Here is a 16805-nt window from a genome sequence, read left to right on the forward strand (position 1 = left end):
TGACTCATAGGCTAATGCGTCCAAATTTATTCATGTAAATAGTTAGATTACTATTCTTTTTTAAAAAAAAAAATATGAGAGGGTATGAGCAGCATTGTCCACTCTTTAATTGAATGATCGAGTTTGAAACCACGTTGCAGCTTCCAATGTGCTTCACTGTGTGCGCAGACGTTAATAAGTTTTGTTGTTTTTTGGTGTAAGCTGATCTTTAATGTACAGTGAGTCCAACATATGACATTATGGCCCATATTGATATATTGAAAACAAATCGCAAGCTGGCCTAAGTAGGGTTGGAGTTTGGACTTGAATAACTTTCGTTGGAATAGTCAAAAGTTGCAGCTATCTCTCCCACAAAATCAATATCAGTCAGTCTTTCGAGTCAATACGAAAAAGCTAGGAAAAGAATATCCAACCTTTGGATCCTTTCTTTGCAAAGAAGTGTGTAGACGCCAAAGCAGGAAAATGCACGCCCCTGCTGCAGAGCATGTGTTGATAAAACATTACCTAGCGCTTTCTAAAATGAGTCCAAAAGGCATTGCATGCGAGTTCTTGTTCAATCATGAACAATTCTACAAATTTTTGGGGTCCCCCGTCATCCACAGCTTTTCTCCTCAATCATGGCCCTTCCCACCAACACTCGCCTCGGCTCTAATTTTACTGTTCTAACATTTCTAAGACTCGAGAAACATAAGTACTGACAGTCTCTGAAAATTCAAAATAAAACTTTTAGTGTTTCACATTGAAATAGATATTTTTAATATTGTCAGAGGATATGTGAAATAAGTCACATAGACATACAAGCCCATTATTCTCAATTATCATAGCGTGTGCTCTGAGCAACTTCATTTAAACTCGTTTAGGTTCCGATTAGATTTTTTTTTTTTTTTATAAAAAACAAGTAACAACAAAAATATCATCCAACCAAACTTAGTTAAATAAAAAGAAACTTAATCTAACTCTTCTAGGAGTTATCTGTACATAAGGGATCACGCATTCACCAACTCACATGACTTGACATTACTAATTTCTTGATAAAAGTAACCACTTCATCTCCACCCAACACGTTTTGATAATTTCCATCACTCTCGTGGATCAAACATTAGACTCCATCCTTAAGAGCAGTGGAAAATGGTTAGATTTTCATTCTATAAATATAAAAAGATGTACTATAAGAGTTTTAGACTTTTAAGAATTCCTCTTCTTGTTTTTTTTCCCTTGAAAAAAACAAAAGAGAAACAGATGTAGAAAAAAAAGTCCCGAGAAAATTCTTGCAGTGGGGTCCGTCCCTCTCGAAGGTTTCACCAAGCACGTGATCCCCTTCGACACGTGCGTTTCCTTTCGCACGGGAACATTCTGGTCGGATCCAACCTTTCGTGGATCCACCATCAACCACCCCATAGCCAACCTAACACTACCTAAAACCGAACCGAATCAGTTACAAACCCTCTGATTCGCTCGGTGAAACTGCCGAAGCCATGGCGTGTCCTGATTCCCACGCTCATCGTCGCACCCCGCGTTCTGGCGATCCAACGGCTCCGATTTGATCATCTCACTCGCAGTTCCACTCCCACCAGGCTGCTGCAGCTGTAATTGCGTTTCGTCCTCCGCCGCCAAACTTTCCCCTACTTCCCTCGCGCGCTTCACGCCTCCAATCGGCACACCGAACAATCTCGGACTCGTCTCTTCGTCTTCTCCTTCTTCCGATAACCGCTTCACTGGCAACAAGTCCAACGGTTTGGTCGCCGCAAAGCTGCTCTCCGATTGAGAACTCGCGTAATTAGACATCAAATTGAATATATTATTGCACAAGCTCTTCATCTCCGCTAATTGTTTGTTAAGCTGCACGTTCTCTTTCCTCAATTTCTCGTTTTCTTCCCTGAGCTCCGCCGTAACTGATCCCGTTTGGCCCGGTCTCGAAGGCGATGATGTCGATGAAATGACCGGAGATTGCTCGTCTCCGGAATTCGATGGAGATATAATCGGTTTTGCTATTGGAATCGCTGTCATCGTAGACACCGTGATAGCCGCCGTAGTTGGCATCATGATCTTCCTACGCTGGATTTCGCATAAAAGCCGCTTTTCACCGCGTCGGAAACAATCGTTCGAGAATTCCCATCGATCAGGAACCACTTTTCTAAATCCCTAAAAAGAATAATAAAACAAAAAAAAAATCAACAAAATAAAGAAAATTTGCATGTTTAAAACTTGGAGCGAGGAGATTAAATTTAAGAGATTTTTTTTTTGTTTTTGTTTTTTTGCTTACGTAAGTATTAAGTTGACGAACGAAACTAGAGAAATTATTATGCTTGAAATATTTAGGAAGCAAATCACGAGCGAAAACCGTGGGGTTCCAAACGATGAAAGTAGATCCGTCGTCGTTCCACGAAATCACGTCGTCAATTGTGTGATCATCTACCAATTGATAAGTTTTTGTCAAAAACGGAGTGGGAACAGACCTCTGCGATTCTCCCGCCGCCGCCGCCGTTGTCTCCTCTCCGTTTTGCTCCACTGGCGGCGGAGCCATCAACGGCACAAATATCTTCCTTATTTAAGGTTTTGGAAATCAATGAAGATATTTTTTTTGTTACTTTGGGAGCAAGAGGTGGAGAGGATCTGGTGAAGAATTCTAGAAGGTTCGCCTTTTATGGGATGAGGAAACAGATAAGAGAAAGAGAAAAAATATGGCAAACGAAGGCAGAATGAGAAGGAAAAGAAGAAGAGAGGAAACAACGAGAAGCTACGTTACGTCTCGTCGAGAAACTTCCTGTTCGATGTTCTCTTTATACGTGGCAACCCGTGAGTGGGTACCACTCTTTTATTTTTTTCTTTCTTGGAATTTACTGTGGGATCTGTACCATCTCTTACGTTTATTGAAACTACTACCAAGCCCACAGCTTGACTTTTTTTTTCTCTTTGGTTTTTCAGAAGAAATTTAATCACGTTTGAGGGTTTGCTTGTTAATCCAAAAATAATTTATGAAAAAAATTATGCAAAATATTTTACAAAAAAAATAATTTTTTTATTTAAATAAACTATGAATTTTTTTTAATAAAAATAAGATTTTACTTTTCAAAATAAATTCCCATCTCATCATTTCTTCATCGTAATACTATAAAAACATCCATATTCATTAATTGTATAAACTCTAATTTTTAAAAAAATTTCCATCTCATCCTTTCGTTATCATAAGATTATAAAAATATCTACATTCATTAATTGCACAAATAATCAACAACTTATATTTATAAATATGTATTCATTAACTGATAATTGTTGAAATATTTTTTGTTATCATTATTAGTAAAATTTATTCAATTTATAAGTAAAAAAATTAATTGAGTTAAATGATTTCATTAAAAAATATTTTTTTTTCATTTTAATAATACTTAATAATTTAAATATTAATAATTTAAATTAAAAAATTGAAAGTTAAATATTAATATTTAATTTTAAAAAATATTTTAAATTAAATATTAATATTTTCCAAACTTATATTAACCGGTAATTAACATAAAATTTTATGCCCAACAAGAAATTGGCAGTTTGTTGGATTGATTAGAGTAATACCAAGGAAATGATATTCATAAAAATATATATATGATATTAGAGTAATATAATTATAATAATTAAGAATATTTTGCTATTTAAAGATATCATCTTCCTATTTAATCTAGCAATAACAAAATACCCAATCTTTAATCTAGATTGTACTTGAGCATTTAATCTGCTAAGTGCATGCAAGTGAGCCCCTAATTTCAATCCAAGTTAAATTGTTGTTTGACCTAAGCTTTAATGTTTAGGAGTACAGAATTTGTTCCAAAGGTTAGGCAAAGCAGCCACCAATAATTGATAAGGCCAAACCTTTTTTTTTTTTTTTTTGTCTCTCCTAATCGAGTGTGTGAGAGTTGATGAAAATATCGGAATTCACGGTTGATTCCTAAGCAGACGTTAACTTGTCAGTATTCAGTAGTAGCTCTAAGATTCCAAGGGACAAAAAGTAGCTGGGTTGGGAGGGAGGGAGGGAGGGAGGGGGGGGATGAAAAGCTGTTTTCATTAAAAGTGTTTTTAGGGCCTACCAAACAATTTCCAACCAATAAACCCTGGATCTAACTGGTCTTGGTAATTAGCTCCCTATCGAACCAAAGCTGCAGGTAAGACGGCTCTTTGTTCTTCTCTTCTATCTCTCCAATTCAAAATGCAATTAATTTAATTTATGTGTCCTATTCTCTTTCATTCCCTTTGTTAATTACTGTTACTTTTTGAATGTGCATAAAATATTGAGATTTGAGAGCAACAATTTTGTTTTCTATTTTCCGAAAGTGTGATGGGGAGTTCAACTTGATTCCTCCTTCAGTCTATATGCCGGATTGATGCCAGACTAATCAAAACCATGGTTGATGTTTCAACTTCAAGTCTTTTAGCTTCTACTTTGATTATTCTGTTAAGCTAGACAGAATATATATAGACATTTCCAATTGATTTACTATGGAATAAAAGAGGTTGAATTTGACTTTTCCATTTTTGAAGGATAAAAGTGTGACTATCAATCAAGAAAGTAGTATCCATCATTGATTGAAAATACTTGAGAAATTTTGGGTACAATAATTGTATTCCATTTAATTTCTTGGTTTATCAAATATGTTACTACTACCTTAGAAGCCTTAGGCCGTAGGGCGTAGGAGGGAGAGGAAACAACCATCTTTATAGCAAAGGGTTTGGAATGCAAAAAGGAACAAAACAAACTCAATACATCGATGATTATTAAAAGCTCATTAATGTTTAATGGCTCATAAAATTGGAAATAATTTCTCACGGCCTACCTAAATAGCTACTGACAATCAAACAAACTTTTGTCTGGAGATGTCGTAGCTCCTGATAATTCTCAACCTTTGGGGCTGTTCAACTGTTAGGATTTCGTTATTAAGTCCTGTACTTCCAAGTAAATAGGGAATTAGGGGGAGTACTAGTTTATTTTATTGTCAAATCTGTAATGAAACTCATTTAGGGGAAGCACGTAAATCTTAACCTCACTTAAAAGGAAGTTTCTTTGAAGCACTTGTGCAGGTTTTGTTCTTCATTTTCGTTTCCTCTCCTTGTTAAAAGCCTGGACTATTTCTTCTCCAGGCTAAATTAGTATGACAAGCATTAATGGAGGGTATGTTATGGCTCAAGTAGTCTTGCATGGTCAATGTTTCCCATGGTTTTTAGAATGTTTCCTAAATTCCAAGAATAAAAGATCTTTGAAATCCAAAGCCGTCCCTTTTGGTCCCCTGTATTGGATCCAAATTTGCCCCCGTTGCTGATAGGAGGTTTTACGACCATGAATCAATTTAGCGCTCAAAATGATGCCAAATATTACCTGGGATTATCCAGTCACCGATAAAAATGAAAAAAAAGGAAAAGGAAAATTACATTTATCCAATCAACAGAAAACAACATTTTCATTTGGTCATGAGAACCTGAAAATCAGTTTCTCCGAGTAAAAACAATACTAGTAAATTATATTTTAAACCATTAAATAGCAGAAAAGAATCTAGAAAGGGATAAGCTAACGGACTAGCCAGCATTTAACTCACACACACACACACATATATTATGAATGTACCATGGCAATGAAGATTTATGTGAAGCAGCTTTCATGAGTTATGAGTAAATTAAGAACAAAATCAGTATGCTAAGAAGTTGCACAAATCAGAGGACTAATAACAACTGCGAGATGCCACCAAATCTGTAAGAAAGATTTAATGCCACTCATACCATTTGATCCAGAATTCAGATTAGAAATCAAGCCTTTGTAGGAATACAATTGATATCATTTCAATCAAACAGATTTACGATCGTTGAACCTGCAACAGGCGATAGCATTGATTGAAATTAGTTATGGTAGTTTATCCACAGAAGAGATGGCATTCACTTGCAGATAGCACTTTGGATAATTGACAATCAGCTTTGTAATACTAACCAAGCAACTGGCTACAGAGGACCTACTAGCAGACTCTCGAAAACCATTTGATAACAACGTTAAATAGATTTAGATATATTAATTCTTATTCTAAATGGATGAATATGCACACACAGATTCCTAGAAATGGGTGGGTCGAATATCAACAGAATTGACTGCAAATTAAAACCGTAGAGTTACGTGTCTGACAGAACAGCCATAGCAAACACTAACACGCCCATCTGGTAGAAGCCTAAAACCACCAAAACTTTACCTTCTATAAAATAGCTCAGTTGTGCTGCACTATCTGCATGGCAACTTGGGATTCAAAACAAATATTTTCTGCTAACAATAAAGATCAAACTCCAATTATTAAACATTATGTTCAATGATCTAAACATTTAAGCATTGTTTCAGTTCCAAGCCACATCAAATATCTCCTCTAAGGCTCATCCATTTTATGTTCAACTAACTAATGACCTTCAAAATTTTCCTCACAGGCCATGGCAAGAAATTACTACCTCACATACAACACATGCTTCATGCATGTTGACAGTGATAAGAATCATCATTCAATCAAAAGTATGAAGCCAGTCACCAAGTCTATAAATCAACAATAGCACCAAAATGTGATTGCTTATCCATTAGAGTTACAAGAATGATATCAATGATTACAACAGCCACTTCCACCCAATTAAAAAAATAAAATTGAATTTGAAGCAGTTTCCACAATCAACAGATATTGACTATATGTTTTAGTAATGGGTACTCCAAAAGTCAAAGAAATATAATAAAGGCAAATATACTTTAGCAATCCTGTAGAATCTAAAATTGTGCATCCAAAATCCAAAGTATTTAAATGATAGTAGTAAACAAACTTCATATGGATTACAGTTTGTATCTCAGAAGACAGCTTAAAAATAAGATGGTTCTGCAGCATGGAATGGGAAACATTATACACCTTATGGGAGCAAAATACTGGTTACAATAATTTAAAGCAGTAAGAGGTCCTTAAACTCCACATGATAGAATAAAGCAGAAAAAAATTGATGACAATAATGCTGGGAAATTATATTGCTTAGTTCATAATGAAAATAAAATCACCTGGTAGCAGCTCAATTGTTCAGCAAATAACAGATGGAAGAGTCCAGATATGTGTCCAGACAGTACTTTAGGCCTCTCTTATGTGTAATAGATACGGAACAAAAAAATTCAACTATGGTTCACATCATTTTACACTTGCACACTTCAGCAGAGTTCCAACTACATCTTTAGACAGGCTTGACTATAGAACCCAGAAGTGGGATAAACTGAAATGAAACAGCATCTGAGAAGAGCTTCTCTTGCCCCATGTATTCCATTACAATGTATTGATCAATGTCCGTAATAATCCGTCACAAGCAAAACACACTCTCTATCCAAAATTAGGCAAAAATTCCAAGTCAAAGGCCAAATACTGAAGGCCATTACAAAAAACTAAGTTATCAGAAAACATACAAAACACCATGACGATAAAACACCAGACTTGCTGAAGTAACAATTGCCCACACAAATATGATCCACCAAGCCATAAACAAAGCCACTTCTTTAACAAAAGCAGAACATGGCAATAAACCACAAACCAAGCTGTATTTGTCAAAGGAGTTGCTGTCAATCTGAGATAAGCCAAGAAAGAGAAGTACCAATACTGGTGGTGCAAAGAATTGCAAAACTGCAAGGCATAAGTAGTGATTGTGCAAAAATACCTTTGCACGACTAAAATCCAAATCCGGGACCTTGCTAGCATGTAATCTCTGGTACCAAGACAAAACTGCTTCATTCAAAAACATCTGCAAATTTGAACGTAAAGCCATAATTTGTAGGATCCCAGAAAGTAATAAGCACAAAACCCTAAGCCTGGTAAAATCCAATTTTGAAAAACCCACGTTTCCAACCAACTTCTCAACAGCTCCTCTACCATTATAACCATTCTTGTTAACAAGAATTTCAGCTAATGGATTAATCCAAAGTAAAGCTGTGAACACAGTAAACAAATAATTGGCATATAAAATCATTCTAGCAAACCATCCACAAGAGATTATGGACAAATTACATCTAAGCTGATCAGTCCCAAGCCAAAAGGACCGTGCATTCTTCCCAGCAGGCATATACAAAAAACCAGAAAGGAATCCCATCAAAACAGCAACAAAAATCCTCCAAGGCCCTTCAACTGAATCGAAACGGAAATCGGAAACCGACCGTCCAATTCCAGAACAAATCATAATCCCTATAAGAAACCCCACAACGCCAAAAATTGCACTAAATTGCTTCTCCGACCTCTTAGAAGCAGATTTCTCAAACGATATCTTTGCAAGTGCTAACAAAACTTTGGTTAAACCAATAAATCCAAAAATAACCGGAATTAAATTCCCATTAGCCAAAACCCCAGAACCCTCAGACTGACCTAAATACTTGTAAAGCAACAAACAGGAAATACCCACAAAGGAGAAAACAAAAGAATTGTGGTACTCATTGAAAAAAAGCCTTGTTTGAAGATGACCCTCGTCGAGTTTCAGCCTGAAGATCTGGGCATTGTTTTCATCGAACTCCAACTTGTCTTTAGATTTGTTTCTTTTTTTGAGCTCTGCATTGGTCCTTGATGACAAAGATTGGTAACCTTCAAGTCCAGGACCTGAATCTGAGCTGGAAGGTCGACGAATAGCAGCTCTAACACCAGAAGAGGCGTTGTTGCCGTGGCCGACGTTTTCAGGTTGGATGTAAGTGTGGAGACCTTGGAGAAAGAAGATTGGGATTTTAAGGAATGTGAGGATTAGTGTGAGCGATAAAGAGAGTAAGGTTTGGAGTATAAGATTCTTGTAAACTTGAAAGAACGGTAACATTGTACTTCGCTCCAAGGAATTTGGGGCGTTGAGAGAGACGGTTGGGAGATCTTGATGGTGTTTGCTTTAGAAACGTAGGAATATGTGTTTATGTTTAGGGTAGTACTGCGGTTTGAACTTTGGGTCGTTTGTTATTTCCTTGTTTTGTCGGCCTAGACTTCAATGGAGCCCAACTGATCATGTGGGTCCTGCCCACGTTGCAAGAGGTTCTAAAAAATCTGTCTTCCCTAAGAAATTTAACTATTTGAGAAATAAAGCACGTATTAGTAGTCTGTTATTTTTGGCTTCCAGAATTAGGACTGTCTCTGCCAAGTACACGAATTAAGACTTGATAATAGTAGCAGTCATTGTTTTTCTTTTTGTTTCACCAAATACATTTTCTATTTAAAGGAGAGCCAATGAATTTCGATAGCTTTTTAGTTCTTAATTTGAGTCTAAACATTTCACTTCTAGTGTTTGTTTTCTAAATATAACGGAATATTTCAAATTATGAATTTAGATCCAAGCAAATTTATATGTGGATGAGAATTAATAAAGGATGAGAGAGTACAATTTGATTTAAAATAGCAAATTAGTACTTGGCAAAATTAGAATTGTTAACTATTAATGACACGTTGGTTTAGTATGGGAAATAGCTAAGCCATTCCCCTTTATTTCTGTCTATTCTTATTCTTTTGTTTGCTATTTCTCAAAATCTTGGTTTAGCCATTCGTTAATGACTATTCCATGACTATGGAATAGAGTAAAAAATTTATTGAACAATAATGTCCCTATTTATTGAAAATGATTCCAACTTACAAATAGAAAACTAAATTAAAGAAAAAGTAAAAAAAAATAAAATAAAAAATTATATTAATAAGTTAATAATAAATTATTAATTTTTTAATTTTTAATGAAAATAGAAATTTAAAAAATGAAAATACAAATAGAGAAAAATAAAAAGAAATTAAATAAAAATCATATTAATAATTTTATAATAAATTATTAATATTTTAAAATTTTAATGAAAATAAAATTAAAAGATTAAAAAAAGAAAATATTATTAAATTATAATGATGAGTAATTTTGTATATTTTACTAAATTATAATAAAAAATAATTTTGTCATTTTATTATTTATTCATAATTTATTCCAACGAACCAAGCATACGAATAAATTATAATGACAAATTTTACCTTATTTTATTTCATGAATCAAATTACATAATAACCATTTTATTTTATTTCTTACTTAAAATAACTATTCTATTCTCACAGAATAGTTATTCTATTCTATTCCATTATGCAAACCAAACGTATTATTAGAGTTAAGAGTTTAATATTTTATTGTTCAAATTTGTTATAGCATGATTGTTTGATTAGAATGATTATTTTACTTTGAATCTATTCCAAATTAAATGATCATTCCAAAATTTAATTTAAAAAAAGAGTTGAAATGACGAGTTCTCATAGAAAAGATTAATCGTATGCGAAATAATCATTATGAAAATTTATTAAGGCTAGTTATTCCGCCGCTTTAAGTAATAACTAAGCTTTTTAATTTCATTAATATCCTTTCCAACATTATCAAATCTGAAACCATATCCCCACCCTCTCTCTCAAAAAATTAAAAAAAAGAAGGACCATATTCCCACCCCTCAACTTGACACCCACAAGACATCTACCATATTTGGAATCATCTCGCTAGGCTAATTTCACCAGAAAACGAACTCCGGGGAACATAGGCAGGGCCCATGACCAGGGGCAAATACCATATTTGACGATCAATGGTGAAACCATGTTTGCTGGATCCTTGGGAATGGAGCGATTTGGTTGCTGAAATGGTGAGTTTAGCACCGACCATCATTTATGGTTGTTGGCATCGTCGAATCAACTCATTGGTGACAAGATCTTGTCATTGGCAGCGGCGTGGGCGACTAAATTGCCACAACAGTGGTCGGAGAGGAGAAAAACAAGACAAAGAAAGAACACAATTAGGAAATAGAGAGAGGTGGATGATCTGGCAACTAAAAGGCATTCCATGGCCAATGACCAGAAAGAAATAAAGTGGAGGAGAAAAGAAAAAAAATAATAAAATCTTTATTAATTAATTATAATTATTTTTTTATATCTTAGCATGTCCTATTTCAATCAATTATCAAATTTTATAATAATTGTTCCATTTTATTCTTCTTCGATTCTATTTTTACAGAATAATTATTTTTTTTCTGTTTCATTTCATGATTCAAACTTGTTATTATTTTGAATATTTTCCTTCAGGTGTTGCTGGGAATGATAACATGAATAGAAGTTTCAAAGAATCTTTTTCCCTACTTTTTCTGCAACCTTATAAAATGTGTTTCCCTAATAAACGATGCCTCAAGCATTTAAACATTAGATTTACATATACCTTTTTACTCAAAAAATTAAATTTGGATTTTTGTTTTTTTTTGTTTTTACAAAAAAAAAAAAAAACCAAAGGCCTTTCCTTTAAAAATCACCTAAGCCTACAAAGCGTATATGTGTAAGACTTTTAGTTTGGTGATTTAATTTTTATGAAGATATATGACAGTAGGGTATTCAAGGCTTTAACTCTTTGCATTTTGTTAATAACAAGCACCAAAAACAACTAGGAAAAAAGAAAGAGTTCCTTGGACCTGTGCGCACAATCTAGAAAATTTATCACAGATGCAGTATTTTTCCTGCTGATACTTGCCACTCTCAGAAAGAGGTCACTGTTCCATATTGAGGTTGAGAAATTGTAATGCTGCTACTGCTCTCTGGAAAGGCTTGTAGGTTGCATAAGTGATCGATTCTCAATTTCTTCATCCCAACCTATTTCTTTGTTTATTGATCAAAATTAAGCAGACCGCGGGAGACCTTATTTCCTCTAACTAAACCCCTTGGAAGTCCTTTTTTGCACAAGCTTGTTCGGTAGAAATACATCAATTTCAAAGATGCCTGCTTCAGGCCATTTTGGCATGTTTTAAGAGTCGCCTCCATGGAAATGGGCAACCAAAATCTGATAATTCTATACGGCTGTAGCTTGTCGGTCAAGGTTTTTCCACTTTTGTCTTTAATCTCTTCTGAAGAATGCTAAGCGAATCTATATGCTCCAATATATCCAAAATCGAGATGGCTAACAGCTTTAGGTAAAAGCGACGATAATCATAAAACAACAGAAATAGGGAATGAAGTCGTTTCTTCACCAAAAAGATCCTTGAAAATCTGGGGTGAAGAAAGCATGAAACAAATAGCAGAAGATTCAATTATTTCTTTCATTAAGACCTCATTGATACATTGCCAACCGAGAATCTTATGGGCTTGGCTTCTGAGACAAGAACATAAGTTGAACGGAGATCAGCATTTTTTCCATACTGCTGCAATACTGCTTCAAAAGGACAACCTCCCATGTGCTTTGTAGTCTGTCTTCCATGCCAATCACGCCTATACACTCTCCTGGTTGCATGGATGCTCTCACCCTCCTCTCCCAGAATGGAAAATGACATGTTTTTGATTATATAAATATATATATATATATATATATATATAAATTATGTCACAGCAAATTGCTTGATAATCTATCAGCTATGTAGGATTAAAAATAGTAGTATTAATAAAAATTAGCAGGTCGGGATGAACAATAATAATTCGTTCGTTTAACAGATTTTCATTAGGTGGGGGTAAAAAGCGCCTATCCTAAGGAATCATAATGATGCTAATAATGAATCCAGCTTGAGTGGTAGCTAAAATCATTGCAAACTATATATACAGTTGAAATTTTAATACCTTTCAAGAAAAAAACAGTTGAAATTCTAATAATGTCATGGTTGCATAGTGATTTTGTACGACTAGGATATTTCCAATCCAGCTATATCACAATAATAGAAATCGTCACTTGAAAATGAAAGAAATGATGGACAACACTTTGATTTTTATGAACCAAAAAAAAGGTTAATCATAAAACAGTTTTCATCTATATTTTCTTTACTTTAATTAGCGTGATCAAGGGGTACCAATTAAAGGGCTAAATGCAAAAATGAAATATCTCTCTCCCTCTCTCTTGTGAAAGCTGTTTTATCTTTATCTGGATGTGGATTAACCTTTTAAGTTGAACATAACTATTGCCTCGTTGAAATTAAACTGTAATGAACTGAAAAGCATATTTTGTAAAATTGCTGGTTTGAGTTTAGATATGATCAAGAGTACGTACTTACTTATGTTTAGATATATACATTTGGACGTTGAAAACAAGGTTGGCCAAATAAAAATAGGGCATAAGAATCATTCGTGCGTTTCTTTCGCTTTCTTTACATCTGAAATTCTTCAAACATAAGTGATAAGATATATATATGAATAGGCACTGAAGTGGCCCTCTCTTCCTCCAACCTCAAGTCATTTTGATGGCAGCTTTAGCTAGAGAATTCAAGCGCAGATTGCACCAAACACGTCACCGAATATCTCACGACTTTCTTCTTTTCGTTTTAAATATGTTCTTCTCTTAAGCAAGCTGTCACGTTGTAGATCCAAAGGAAAGAACAGAAAAGACATAAGAGAATAAATTATGCTTGAATAAAGTCACTAGCAAGTCGCAAAACCGAAACCAACCAAAACATTTTACGACCATGTCGAACTGTCTTTCATCATATTTGGTAACTGTCATATGTAATTTCTGTTGTTGAGATCTCTAAACATTCATTTACGTTTATCAAATTTCCCGTTATGTCCAGTTAGCCAAAAACATTGTCAAGCAACGGTTGCTTGCAACGGGTTGGGTAAGATTGTCATTCACCTTTATCCGATAGGCTTTATTATCTGTACTATGTAAACTAGAAAGGCACTATTATTATTTTGTGAAAAGATTAAGCAACCAACTCTATCATCAGGATAAGGCGTGCCTGCGAGATCAAGATGGAAATCTCCTTTCTTTGTCCCTGTCGCCATCTCCTTTATCCCATCCCGTGACCTTTTTTGCCATATAAAACTAATTCTATTTAAACAATTAAAACATTGTATGCATATCTACATGCATATGGATAATATTATTATATAGAATACTACACTGAAGATACCATAAAAATATCTTCCATGAAGCCGCCGAAATACATGACTATAAGGGTACTCTATAGCCAAGTGAAAGGACAGATACACATTAGCAAGGCAGAATGATTCAGCCATTTTTCATCAAAGCTCACACTCACTAATCATTCCGCTGCTATTCTACTACAAAACCCACTATCCTAAAAAGCAAGGAAAGAAAAGATAAAAAAGTCCTAGAACAAGAAATATCTTTCTATCAGTTTGCTGGCGCCATGGATGCAACTGGCACATTGGGGAGGTCTTCCTCATCTTTATCTCCTGTTCGGTTTTCAATCTGTGGGACCACCTGAGAAGACTCACATACACATAGAACTCTTTAGTCTTTAATTAGTCTATAAATAGGGGCTTTTCTTGTACAAAAAGATTCAAGTGATCGAACCCCACACATGCGATCCATTAAGATGAAAAACATCAAAAATAACAAGAAGGTTACTTGCTAAGACTAAAATTCATCAAATGTCTGAAACAGTTAAAAGAAAATCTGTCGTAAAGATTGGAACTTGCCAGCTAACTGGGTCCATAGCACCTTGATTTTCAACCATCGGATTATGATAAAAAAAAAAAAACTCAGTGTGGTTTGATAGAGTGACCAACCTGATCTTGTGATGAATCATGCGGCTTAGATGGTGGTCTCCTTGCTCTTTTGTCAGGCCTACCCTTCCTTTTGCTTCCAGTTGTGCCAATAAAATCTACTGCGGGGATCCCCAAAAGGACCCAGACAAAGAATAATTAAAAATGATCAAAAAGAGAGCTGAAAAGAACCATAAAGTGAACTGACCAAATGACCCTGCTACAAATATCTCCAGGCATATTCGATATTTTATATATTCTTGCCATGGTGTTTTGGGGAGGCTGGTAAAAAACGCATTTTATACGGAAAAAAAGTCATTCTGGAGACAATATTTCACAGCTTTTTCGAGCAGCACTTCCCAAGATGCCAAAAAAAATCTTCCAGGTTTTGGCAAAAAATATCTTCCAGGTTTTGGCACTTAACAACAAAACATTGAAGCATTAAACAAACAAGGTCCAAAGATTAAAAGAAAAAAACACTTGTCTTACGCTAAAATGCACCGTTTTGCGCCATGGAAGATGGAACCATGATATGATCAACACCGCTCTAAACAAAACCCTCAAATCTCTGACAACTGGCGCTCAAAATGCACCATAAACAAGAATAAAACAAGGCCGATGACAAGAACGTTAATGTTACCTGAAGTGGCATGCTTTTTTCTCGTCTGGTTTGGTTTGCAATCGAGAGTCGACTCAGAGCTGTCTGGCAAGTGACGGTCCAGACGGAGATTATGGCGACCGTCGTTCTCTAGCATTGTACGGACGAACCATGCCTCCATGGAGTTCAAGAAGTGCACATGCTTCTCGTTCGTCCACGGATCATTCCGGTCGCTGGGCACGTGCGAGTCCATGCCCACCGGCTCCCAAAAGCCAAAACAAAACTTAATCTTTCTTTCCTTTTATTTTTTTTTTCTCTCTCGCGGATTTCCGAGAAACAAACAGTTGGTGCCTTGGTGGGTGGGTTTATTTACTTTGTTTATTTTTCTTTAAACGTCAATCTTGTTTTTCTGTTTTGTTTTTGAGTTGTTGTAGCAATTTTTTCAAGCGGATCTTTTGAGTTAGGGGGAAAGGGTTTCAGGGTTTTATATAGAGTGCGGCCATTGGGTTGGGATTTCTTTTGACGGGCTCCTCCCATTACACAAGGGGAGGGATGTTGGACTTGGATGAGAGTACCCAAATTCGATACTCGCTGTTTACACCCGACACCTGTTCAAACGCCTAGATAAAATTCTTTCATGTTTCCCGACGATATTTGTTTTCTTATGAGTGAATAAATGGCAATGAAAATCCAAAAACCATGTGGCCATGTACATGCTAGCTGTCTTTGCATCATTTCTGTAATTAATGTTTTCAAATAGTTAAATATTTTTCAGCAAAAAAATCTACTTGCTTTTACATCATTTGATTCAATCATTAAATTAAACACTAAGAAAAACAAGCTTAGATTTCTTAAAAGTACTTAGTAGTTTCTAAAGGGTTTCCACCCAATCCCTTTCAAGTCATCATTTCATAAAAGAATCGCAGGCGGAGGGGCGGGCATGATTAATTTCATCAACCAATGATGAACGATTTTCATTAATATCTTGTCACAGTTCAATAATATTGATATATTGATGTTAATTACAATCCAAACTTGTTAAAAATAATATGGATTTCTTCAACTTAAATTGTGTATTATTATTGTTTTTACTTTCACCTGTGTCGCATATGACAAACTTGAGTTGACAATTAAAATTTTTTTCTTACAATATAAACAAAAAGATATGAAAAGCAATTTCCATTTTAAGGAAGTAGCAGTATGAGATATAGAGGCGAGTATCCAAGGGGAGGAGCATAGGAGCGAGTACAGTGTGGTGGGGCAAGCTAGTTGAAAATATCTGGTCCTAGAAGGATTAAAATTGGATTGAAGAGAAAGATATTTTGGGGATCAACAAAGAATCTGATGGGCAGGTTTTATGAGATGCTGACTGTCATCCTTTTCCTGGGTTTGATTTTTTCCTTTTGGTTAGGGATGGGCACCGGGCAGCGAAGCGACTGCCAATGGACCTTGTCATCCATCCATTCATTCCGAATTACGCATGTATCCTTGTAACTCTGTAGTGGTCAAACACTGCAATAAAAAGAGCTGTCCTTCTATGCTTGTACAGCACATACTAGAGGCCACGTAAGCTATTCCACTGTGCTTACAAGACATATTAATCTTTGCTTTTTTTTTTTTAAAAACAAAAAAAGGCTATTTTTTTTTAAGTTTAAATTTTATGTCATAAAAATAAAAGGAGTTTTTAATTTCCACTACGTAGTTTGTCAACTCAGCTCTTAATCACAGCGCATATTTAA

The 16805-nt window shown here is 35.1% G+C and overlaps 3 protein-coding genes across 5 annotated transcripts; all 3 read right to left on the reverse strand.

Annotated features, from left to right (window-relative positions):
- Window positions 1-911: 911 nt before the first annotated feature.
- On the reverse strand, window positions 912-2753 carry HSFB2A (heat shock transcription factor B2A). 2 transcript variants are annotated; one of them, XM_088804657.1, is made up of 2 exons: window positions 2342-2753; window positions 912-2142 (listed from the first exon to the last, which is right to left on the reverse strand). In XM_088804657.1, the coding sequence occupies exons 1-2, from the start codon at window positions 2522-2524 to the stop codon at window positions 1432-1434; spliced, it is 894 nt and encodes a 297-aa protein (XP_088660783.1). In that variant the 5' UTR covers window positions 2525-2753; the 3' UTR covers window positions 912-1431. The 2 variants fall into 2 exon arrangements, with proteins under 2 accessions (XP_088660783.1, XP_007038632.3); XM_007038570.3 differs by having other exon boundaries at window positions 2264-2752.
- Window positions 2754-6987: 4234 nt separating this feature from the next.
- On the reverse strand, window positions 6988-8936 carry LOC18605524 (transmembrane protein 161AB protein). The gene has a single exon (XM_018117499.2). It carries the CDS (start codon window positions 8818-8820, stop codon window positions 7426-7428), a length of 1395 nt encoding a protein of 464 aa, XP_017972988.2. The 5' UTR covers window positions 8821-8936; the 3' UTR covers window positions 6988-7425.
- Window positions 8937-13808: 4872 nt separating this feature from the next.
- LOC18605526 (uncharacterized) lies at window positions 13809-15564 on the reverse strand. 2 transcript variants are annotated; one of them, XM_007038574.3, is made up of 3 exons: window positions 15109-15564; window positions 14493-14587; window positions 13809-14184 (listed from the first exon to the last, which is right to left on the reverse strand). In XM_007038574.3, exons 1-3 carry the CDS (start codon window positions 15317-15319, stop codon window positions 14095-14097), a joined length of 396 nt encoding a protein of 131 aa, XP_007038636.1. In that variant the 5' UTR covers window positions 15320-15564; the 3' UTR covers window positions 13809-14094. The 2 variants fall into 2 exon arrangements, with proteins under 2 accessions (XP_007038636.1, XP_007038635.1); XM_007038573.3 differs by having other exon boundaries at window positions 14493-14590.
- Between the last annotated feature and the right edge of the window lie 1241 nt (window positions 15565-16805).

The sequence above is a fragment of the Theobroma cacao genome, chromosome 3 (genome assembly GCF_053813885.1).
Source record: "Theobroma cacao isolate CCN51 chromosome 3, ASM5381388v1, whole genome shotgun sequence".
Classification (NCBI taxonomy): Eukaryota; Viridiplantae; Streptophyta; class Magnoliopsida; order Malvales; family Malvaceae; genus Theobroma; species Theobroma cacao.